A 10,666-nucleotide genomic window follows, 5' to 3' on the forward strand; every position below is an offset into this window, starting at 1 on the left:
GGCTAAGAAGTACCATTTCTTCTCAAATACAAAGGGGAAAACTGGGCAGGATTGTTTTGCCTTGTAGATAGGAATCCTAAAACTTCCCAGATGTCCTCTGGATCCAGTTTATGTTTCTCAGAATTGGGGGTCGAGGTTTGTCAGTTGTATGTACCTTTCCTGTTCTACTCTGCCTTTGCCTCTCTGCCCAGCCCAGATCCACTCCTTTAGTCTTAGGGTTGATCATGCAACACAAACCCTAGGCTCACTTATCTCACGAAGATATTTTTCATATTGTGAATTTCTTTAGCTCACATATAGTGTTTGCTGTGTCATCTTGAATTTTCTCATATGTTGCTTTAGAATGAAAACTAAATTCACAGCCTGCTTTCCTTACCCCCAGCCATTCTTCTCTTGACTTCCCATTAATTAATAAAATACTTTCTTCTGCCTGCTGTGGAATCATCTTTGGTTCCAGTTTCTTCTTTATCAGTCAGTCAGTATTTATTCAACGCCTATTGGATGCCAGGCACCGTCTTGTCCTAGCAAGCCAGTTATTGTCTGTTGATCTAATCTGTAAAATTACTCTTTAAAATTGTCTTTTAGCTACTTTTTCCCCCAATTTCCATTGCTCAAGTCCAGGCCTTTATTACTTCTTGTCTAAATATTCCAATAGCCTAAAAGTTCTCATCTATAGCCTCTTTGGCATCATAGACTATCCTACATATTGTTGCTACATTAATGCCATTTTCTTGCATCAGAGTTTCCAGTGGCTCCTCCCAGCAAGTCTTAGCTCTTTAGCTTGGCATAGAAGGTAGTAACCCAAGCATATAGTTACAGCTTTGTCTTACTAATTTACTATAAAAACCCTCCCCTCTAACAAAATTGGTCTTCTTATCGTTCCCATTAGACAAGCTTTGCTGATTCTTGCCTCTGTACTAGTGGTTCTCAACCCTAGGTGAGCATCAGAGTCTTCTGTGGGATTTAAAAACATAACACACCAAATCTCTGAGTCTTAGTCTTGGACATTGATATTTTTTTAAAAGCTCCACAGCTGATTTTAATGCAAAAGCCAAGACTGGGAACCCCTTCTCTGTTCCTTATTTGTGTTTTTTCTTCTTGCCTGAAATATCTTTCCTATTCTTCTTTGCGTGCTACTTTTTATGTACTCTTCCAGACCTGGACTAAAAGCTTTCCGTGAGCTCTTTAGCCCACTCTAAACTTTTTCTGTTTCAACTTTCTCGATTATTTATTTCTGTGCTACTCATCTGGTGCTGTTGTACAGGTTGCTTTATATAATCTCTTTTTAGATGTTTATCTTATCTTTTCCATAAGAATAAGATGATGCTGGTTTATTCACCCTATTGAACCTAAAACAATTTCTTGTATTAAATATTTGTTTATCATTTTGGTACTTTGAATTATTCTTTGTTTCATGTGTGTCTTGTCTTTGTTCCTGGTACAGTAGCAGAACTACAGTAAGAATTTATTCAGTGTTTATTGATAGAGTGAATAAAATATATCTCCTTGTTTATAACAAACTTAAATATACATATTTACTTATTTCTGAGTATGTAAGGTTCCAATTTAAAATTTAGGTTTTCATACAGCAATTCCATTTTTCCATATTTTCCTTAAAATATTTAAGCAACAACAACAAAACATTTTAAGCAACAAAATTTGATAAGAAAATATACTTATTTGTAATTAAACAGGATTTAATCAAAGATCTCAAATCAGAGTTAAGTGGAAATATGGAAGAACTGATCCTTGCTCTGTTCATGCCAGCCACTTACTATGATGCCTGGAGTTTACGGAATGCAATGAAGGTACTATACGTCATTTACTTTGACTATTTTATCCTATTTCATATGTAAAACCCTACAAATTATGGCCATTTTGAATTTACAATGATAGTTAAATCAATGTATTATTTCATACCATCTGGATATATAGAGCTTTTCAGTTCTGGAGGCCAAAGAAATATTTGATGGAACAGTAAGATTTAATTACTTTCAGAGGTTTTGTTTTTCTTATGTGTAATTCCTCTTTCTTTATTTCCTATAGGGAGCAGGAACTCAGGAACGGGTATTGATTGAGATTTTATGCACAAGAACAAATCAGGAAATCCGAGAAATTCTTAGATGTTATGGATCAGAATTTGGACGAGACCTTGAAAAGGACATTAGGTCAGATACATCAGGGCATTTTGAACGTTTACTTGTATCCATGTGCCAGGTGAGTATAGGATGAATATTTATGTCTTCGTGGAGGGAACATTCTTTACTCCCTATTGCCAGTGAGCATTCTTTATTCCTTTTAATATTTAGTGCCCTTGGAATCTTGCCATCTCTTAAGAGTGACAACACCGAATCTAATGTAGAGATGTCTTTGTAGTCACTATTGAGTTTATTTCTACAGACCTGGCTTTCATAAGGAATCAGAAATTAACCTCTTAAGGTTGTATGGAATCAGAAATCAAATTGAGGCTCTGTGGCTAAACTGATGAATCTGTACTTTAAGCTTTTCATTAGACTCAGTACTAGCAGGTTAGTTTGACCTTCAACTGAGGATATGTTGGACTGCCGTGGAAGTGCTATGGGAGGTGAGAACTCTGAAGAGAACCAAAGATGCAGAAGAATGTTTCAGGGTTTACAGTAATATTGTGGTTAGCACCTTCCTTATTCTGATCCCCAGATGTGCTGGAGAAGTGGTAGAAAGTACTCCACATAGGGTGTTTGGAATGATATTACAAACACACTTAGAATGTGATGATAAGAGTATATTTGAAAGAGGTGACGCAAAAGAGTAGAATGCTGATTCACTATCAGGAGTTATTAGCTATCCTGATAGTACACAAGGTTGGACAGTCTTGAGGAATCTCAGAGTAGAGGAAGGGCTCTTAAGAGTGAAGGGAGGCCCTGAAACTATTGCCCTGAGATAATCTTTAAACCTTACACCAGAAATATCCCTGAAGTCTTCTTAAAACCAAACAATAGCTTAACTAGTAAAGAGTGTCTGCCTTGAGCATTATGTTCTTTTAAGAGCTATCTGTATGGGATCAGATTGACAATAACAACTCAAAAGATTACATAGAAACCTTAGGGGGCAGTGAGTTCACGTCAGTGGGGGAGGAACAACTCAGAAAAGGAGGCTGAGAATGGTTGCACAACTCGAAGAATGTAATCAGTATCGCTGAATTGTACATGCAGAAACTGTTGAATTGGTGTATGTTTTGCTATGTATATTTTCAACAACAACTAAAATCATTTTTAAAAAAAGAGTGAAGGGAGGTAGTTGCATAAAGGATAGTGTACGAAAGTGTATGGATGTGGAAATGAGAAAAGTTAAGCAAGTGGGCTGAAGGAAGTTATGTTTACCTACAGCAGAGCAATAGCAGAGGAGTCGGCTGAGATTAGAAGAGGAACCAGAAAAAGAAAAAAGCAGACACAGAGATTTAATGCTCAAAGATGATTTTTAAAACCTTACGCAGGGTGCAGAGTTTGCTTTATGCAGGTTCCAAGCCTGGCCAGTTTGAGAAGCAAAGGGACCTCTTTCAGGGAGTGGGCAGAGCAGCAGCCTTCTAGGAAAATGGAACTATATGGTGTGTTTGAATCTAAAGGCAGTAGTCTGGGAAGTTTTTCCTGAGCACCTTTTCCTGTGCTGTACTCAGTCACCTATTTATAATATGCGTCTACCTTGTGCCGAGTGCTTTTTACTTCAGAAGACAGCTCCGCACCTTCAAGGAGCACCTCTCCACTTTGTTCCTCAGACATAGCACTGAGACTCTAGGGGGCAGGCTTTTCTTTGTTTAGCCTTGTGTTTCCATTTTTGAGAGAATTAAACTTGGCTAATCCATGATTCCCAGTATTGTGTGATTGTCCACCATTTTGTCATCTGATATGATTTTCCTAAGTGTTATAAATCCTACCTCTATGATGTTAATGAAGTGGGATTAGCTGCAGTTATGTTAATGAGGCAGCATGCAACTAGATTAGGTTGTGTTTTAAGCCAGGCTCTTTTGAGATGATAAAAAAGAGAAGCAAGGGGAAGCCAGCACAACTTGTATAAGAAAAGGTCACGGAAGCTTCACAGACACAGCCAAACTCCCTGAGGGACTGAATTGCTGTGTGGAGGGTTGTGGGGACCATGGTCTCAGGGAACATCTAGCTCAATTGGCATAACACAGTTTACAAAGACAGTGTTCTACATTCTACCTTGGTGAGTAGCGTCTGGGGTCTTAAAAGCCTATGAGCAGTCATCTAAGATACTCCACTGGTCTCACCCCTTCGGGAGCAAGGGAGAATGAAGAGAACAGGATGCAAGGAAAAGATTAGTCCAAAGGACTAATGGACCACAGCTACCAAGGCCTCCACCAGACTGAGTCCAGTACAGCTAGATGGTGCCTGGCTACCACCACTGACTGCTCTGACTGGGATCACAACAGAGGGTCCTGGACAGAGCTGGATAAGGATGTAGAACAAAATTCTAACTCACAAAAAAAGACCAGATTTACTGGCCTGACAGAGACTGGAGAAACCCTGAGAGTATGGCCCCCGGACACCCTTTTAGCTCAGTGGTGAAGTCACTCCCGAGGTTCACCATTCAGCTGGGGATTGGACAGCCCCATAAAACAAATCGGGACTAATGAGGCACAGCAGTCCAGGGACAAGGACTAGAAGGCAGGAGGGGACAGGAAAGCTGGTGATAGGGAACCCAAGGTTGAGAAAGGACAGTGTTGACATGTTGTGGGGTTGTTAACCATTGTCATAGGGCAATATGTGTACTATTTAATGAGAAACTATTTTGTTCTGTAAAACTTCATCTAAAGTACAAAAAAAAAAAAAAAAAAATTATCTATGTGAGATCAAACTGACAACAGCAACTCAAAAGGTTTGATAGGAAGCCTAGGGGACAGTGAGTTGAAGACAATGGTGATAGAATAATTTGGAAAAGGATAGTGAGAATAGCAGCACAACTGGAAGAATGTAATTGATGTCACTGAATTGTACATGTAGAAATTTTTGAAATGGTGTGTCTTTGGCTATGTATATTTTCACCTCCCCCTCCAAGAAAAAAAAAAAGGTCCTCCAAGGTCGAGAAGGGAGAGTGTTGACGTGTCATGGGGTTGTTAACCAGTGTCATAAAACAATACGTGTACTGACTGTTTAATGAGAAACTGTTCTGTAAACCTTCACCCTAAGTATAGTAAAAAAAATTAAAAAAAGAGAAGCGAGCAGAGAGACATGGGAACCTCATACCACCAAGAAACAAGAGCAAGGAGAATAGTACGTCCTTTGGACCTGGGGTCCCTGTACTGAGAAGCTCCACAGCCAGGGAAAATAGATGACGAGGACCTTCCCCCAGAGCTGACACAGAGAGAAAGCCTTCCGTTGCAGCTAGCACCCTGAATTTGGACTTCTAGCCTCCTAAGCTGTGAGAGAATAAATTTCTCTTTGTTAAAGCCATCTACTTGTAGTATTTCTGTTATAGCAGCACTAGATAACTAAGACCCATCTAAGCTTAAACTCTTGTCTAGGCCTATAGCTTCCTCCCTCCCTGCTTTCTTTTCTCCCTTCTATTCCAGGAAAGATTTCAATATACAAATTGGCACAGTCTAGCTGAACTTGAGTTATTTATAGCTTCTTCTAAAAAGCTCGTGTGTCATTTTTTTACTTAGATATTAAGATTACACTTGGACAAAGAAAAGGAAGTTCAGTGAAGCCTCCATATTATATCCTCCCTCCCTAGACTTAAACTCCTTGATGGCAGAGACCTTGTCTCTCTTGTGCTGCCCCCACCTAGCATGGTGCCTGGCACAAATAAGTGCTCAATACCTTTTAGTTGCATGAATGAATACAAACTGGAACTCAGTGTAATGCATATTGACCTTAAATCCCAGCGAAGGAGAGTTGTATGGGGCATTGGTGGTTCAGTGGTTAGAATTCTCACCTTCCATTGGGAGAGCCAGTTTGATTCCCAGCCAGTGCACCTCATGTGCAGCCACCACCCATCTGTCATTGGAGGCTTGTGTGTTGCTATGATGCTGAACAGGTTTCAGCAGAGCTTCCAGACTAAGATGGATTAGGAACAAGGCCTAGTTATTTCTGAAAATCAGTCAGTGAAACCCTATGGACCAGAACCATGTCTACTGTGCATGGGGTTGCCATGAATCGGTGACCAACTCGACAGCAGCTAACAGCAACAAGGAGAGTTATAATTTCTTCATTTTAGTAGTAGTTTGTATCCCCTATGATGTAGCGTCAGACCTTGTCTAACTTCAGGAGGAGGGAAGAGAATCAAGATCAGCTCAAAGCTGATTCCTATGAGGTGGAGGTCAACTTGCCAACCTTTTTACCAATTCTGATACCAGCTGTCCTCTGCAAGGCACTCTCTATTTCTCTGCTGGGTTTGGTAATTCATTGTAATGGCAACACAGAACTCACAGACCATACTCACAGTTATGGGTTTATTAGAGAAGCAACAATTCAGGATCAGGATCAACTTGAAAGTAACAAGATACAGGATACGGTTCATCGGTCAGGATGACGTCCAACCAAGACAACTCTCAGCTTCTTCTTGGCCTCTGCCACTGGCTCCTCCATAGGCAAGTGTTACAATGCAGTCAAGTGCCCAGAGACACCCCACTTCACCAGCAACCCTCCTGCCTGAAGGCATTCAGGTCTAGTTCTCTTGCTTCATGGGTTGGTGAGCCCACTGCAGCCATATCATGCCAGTCTCCTGGTTCTCACTGCTTATACCATCTTGCACTGTCTTGCGCTGTGTCCAGTGTTAGAGCTCTCTCTGTCTCCTGGGTCAAGGATGTTCTCAGCACACGGACTCTGGGTCCAAAGGACACTCTCTCATCCCGGCTCTTGATGATAGTGAGGTCCCCCTCAACCTCTGTGGGATTAGCCCTTTTATAAGCCTACTCTCCCCACCAAGACCACAAAATGACCAATCCCCTCAGTATGCCACAGTCACCTAATTTGCATAGTAATCATCCAGTCCCTGTAAGGGTTTTGTGTACCTTATTTGCATAGTAAACTATCCAGTTCCTTTGCAAGACTGTGGCCTAGCACATCATCCCCAGGGCCAGAAAGGCCATGTATAAAGAGAAACCCGTTGGCACTGCACCCTGGTAGAGGTTTTTGTTTTTGTTTTTTAATGGAAACCTTTTCTGGTTTAATTTAGCTCTCAAAACCCTGAAAATTTCTCATTTTAACATGACTTCATTAAACCATGATGATAGGTTATAAAGTCCAAAGATGACAGTGTAATAAAGTTCTAGTTATAGTAGTATAGTTTTTTTGGAAATGAAAGATATGCTTGATAGACTTTATGCATTTAACCTTTAATAAATTCTCTCTTTAAATTTAAAAGCGACTGTATTGGTTATCGAGCCCTGGTAGCGCAGTGGTTAAGAGCTTGCTTGGCTGCTAACCAAAAGGTCAGCAGTTTGTATCCAGCAGCCACTCCTTGGAAACCCCGTGGGGCAGTTCTGCTCTGTCCCATAGGATCGCTATGAGTCGGAATTGACTTAACGGTTTGGGTTTTTTAAAAATTATTATTGCTTATTGTAGTTTCTGAACTTTTTTTTAACAAATAGAACTTATATTACATTCTTCCAATTCCTGCCTTCCTCTTTTGCAGGGAAATCGTGATGAGAACCAGAATGTAAACCATCAAATGGCTCAGGAAGATGCACAGCGTCTCTATCAGGCTGGTGAGGGGCGACTAGGGACAGATGAATCTTGCTTTAACATGATTCTTGCCACAAGAAGCTTTCCTCAGCTGAAAGCCACCATAGAGGCTTATTCCAGGGTATGAGCTTTTCTGTTGAAGATTTGGTTCCTTTTTTAACATGTGCAAATATTTTAATCCCTGTAATTTTTTACTGCAGATGGCTAACAGAGATTTGCTGAGCAGTGTTAGCCGTGAGTTTTCCGGATACGTTGAAAGTGGTTTGAAGGCTATCTGTAAGATACTTTTATGTTTTGCTTTTAAATGAGTGGGGCTTTTGAATAGTTGTTCGCATTAAGTGATGGTAATTAATATAGCTTTCCTGGAATCTCCTTAGGCAGAGGTTGAGCTAATTCTGTGTTTTTAGATGAAATTCCCTGTGAATGGTTGGTGGTGTGGTCAAATAGGGCTATTTGGGGGTTAACTGGCCTTTATTCTGTATGCTCTTCTTGAGGACTATGCAAGAATATAGTACAGATTGTACGTCTTCCTTTAAGAAGTGTATGGAAAAGCCTCAAGGAACTACAAGCTCTACCACGCGAAGAGTCACTTTGAGTCCAAAAAACATCTGTCAAGTACTTAGCCTAGTGAAACCCTTTTTCCTTTTGAAATTATAAGACAATTTCTGGTGTCCTGATAATAAGATGTCTAATGAAATGGAAATTTCATTTCCCTGGATAATACTGAACTAAGGAGAGTGGTATTAGCAATGGAATGTCTTAAAATACTACTATAGTAATTGTAGCTAAAGTAATTATAAAAATAGCAGGAGGGCAGTGTCTGACCTCATCTGACTTCACAAGGGTGAAAGGGAATCAAGATCAATAGCCCAGTGCTGATTCCTGTGAGGTGGAGGTCAGAAAGATATGCTCTCTCTCTCCGCCATCTTGACCAGCTCTGACACCAGCTGTCCCTCCCATAGCACTTTACACTAGGTTCGATAATTCATTGCAGTGGCCATGCAGAACTCACAGACCATACTCATGATTATGGGGTTTATTAGGGGAGTAACAGGTTATAATTCAGGCTCAGGAACACTCAAGGATACAGTTTTTCCATCAGGACGGCCTCTTCCCAGCTGTGCTCGCAGGCACGCCTCTCCTTGGCACTGGGCCTCTGCCCAGAGGCACTCAGTTTTCTCTCTTTGGGCCGGAAAGCCCACCACACCATCTCCTGCTGCCGGGTCTCTCCTGCCACCGCTTCTTAGCGTCTTCAGGGTTATAGCTTGTTCTCTGTCTCCTGGGTCCAGGAGCTTCTCAGCACAGGGATCTCAGGTCCAAAGGATGTGCTTGACTCCTGGCTGTTCTTCCTTGGTGGTGATGGGAACTTCTCTTTCCCACCTCTAGGGTGGCTCATTTCCAGCTCAGTGGGATGACAAAACTGACCAGTCCCTTTGATTGGCCACAATTACCCTATCACACAGTCCTGCCCATTCACTGGGGTGGGAGTTAACAAGACCATGGCTAGAAAGGCCACACAAAAGCGACCCATCATACCACAGTAATAATGTAAAATTAGTACATCTCTACCATCTGAAGGAAGAAACTCTGCTAAGTGAATTTTTCTATATGAGAAAAGGTGTCAGATTTTTGAGCATCATTCTCAAACCTTTGCTTAAATCTGTGCTTTTTCTTTTAGATTACAGTGTATGTAATATTCATCTTTTATCGAATTATATACGTCTAGAATTCCGGTTTCTGTCAGTATTCCTTTATTTAAATAGGCTATTACTGGGGCACATTTGCTGTAGATTTTCTCCTTTAAGGGGAAGAGGTAAAGAAGTCACTGCAGTTATGGAGAGAACATGGGATTTATTGGCCAGAGGCAATCTTCTAGAATTGAAGGTAGCTTGTTTGATGCAGCTGGAAAGAAGAGTGGATGCTGAGAAAAATCAAGGGGGAGAACATCTCCATCTTACCTCAGATTTCTGACATGATTACGTAGAAAATAACTGAAGTGGGCCAGAAGTGATAAATGAAGCTTGGAGGGTGGGCTCGTCTGTCAAGTCATGATTCCGTGTCTGAAACAGCTCTCCCTTGCAGTGCAGTGTGCCCTGAACTGCCCCGCCTTCTTTGCTGAGAGGCTGTACTTTTCCATGAAAGGTGCTGGCACAGATGACTCTACCCTGATCAGGATCGTGGTCAGTCGAAGTGAGGTGAGGCCTTCTCTTTTTGTCTGGCCTTAACTTGATTCTCAGTGTTGATTACTTAAAAGTTCCTCAGTTGGACTATGGGACATAAAATGATACTCGTGAAGAGTGTGCTTCTTACTCAACTAGATACATGAGACTAAATGCGCAGCTCGTGTCCAGAGGTAAGATGAGAAGGCAGAGGGTCAGGAGCTAGTTGAATGGACATGGGAAATCTGGGGTCGAAAGGAGTGTGTGGTCACGTTATAGGGAGAGCAGCTAGAGTCACATAGCAATGTGTGTATAAATTTTTGTATGAGAAACTGACGTGAACTGTAAACTTTCACTTAAAGCACAATTGAAAAAAAAAGTTTCCTCGGTTGTCAGTCCCTGAGGAGTGGTGTTGAGAAGGAGCTCTCTTTGGCCCTGCTGGTAGAGATTGTATAAAGCACAGTATTCACTTTCCCCATGCTGTGATCAAGGCTTGCATCAGTGAAGTAGACCACCATGCCTTAGTGAAGGAAATACCAAGAGATTTTCCTACTTGAGAAGGTCTGTGGAGAATACTGGTTTATGGGAAGGTGGAAGACGTTTATCTTTTGATTTTCATTTTGCTTATGTAAAAAGCTGTGTGAAGGGAGAGTTCCGGCAAAATGGCGCTCTAGGCAGAAGCACCACGCCGTCCCTCCACAGCAAAGATCCAAAAAACTAAGCCAAACAGAGAATACAACAATCCTGAAACCCTAAAACATCAAATGAAGAGATAAAGAACTCAGCCAAGCACCAAATGGAGTGAGAAAACTGACAGAGAACGGA

The 10,666-nt window shown here is 41.2% G+C and overlaps 1 protein-coding gene across 2 annotated transcripts in view; it reads left to right on the forward strand.

Annotated features, from left to right (window-relative positions):
- The window catches only part of ANXA7 (annexin A7), a 44,183-nt gene that overhangs the window by 24,521 nt on the left and 8,996 nt on the right, over positions 1-10,666 (forward strand). For both annotated transcript variants that reach the window (XM_023737682.1, XM_004383232.3), the window contains exons 8-12: positions 1,695-1,808; positions 2,047-2,217; positions 7,633-7,803; positions 7,883-7,958; positions 9,765-9,877. In XM_023737682.1, the coding sequence (XP_023593450.1) occupies positions 1,695-1,808; positions 2,047-2,217; positions 7,633-7,803; positions 7,883-7,958; positions 9,765-9,877 (645 nt within the window). The remainder of the gene's footprint in view (positions 1-1,694; positions 1,809-2,046; positions 2,218-7,632; positions 7,804-7,882; positions 7,959-9,764; positions 9,878-10,666) is intronic.

The sequence above is a fragment of the Trichechus manatus genome, unplaced genomic scaffold, assembly GCF_000243295.1.
Source record: "Trichechus manatus latirostris isolate Lorelei unplaced genomic scaffold, TriManLat1.0 scaffold00106, whole genome shotgun sequence".
Lineage (NCBI taxonomy): Eukaryota > Metazoa > Chordata > Mammalia > Sirenia > Trichechidae > Trichechus > Trichechus manatus.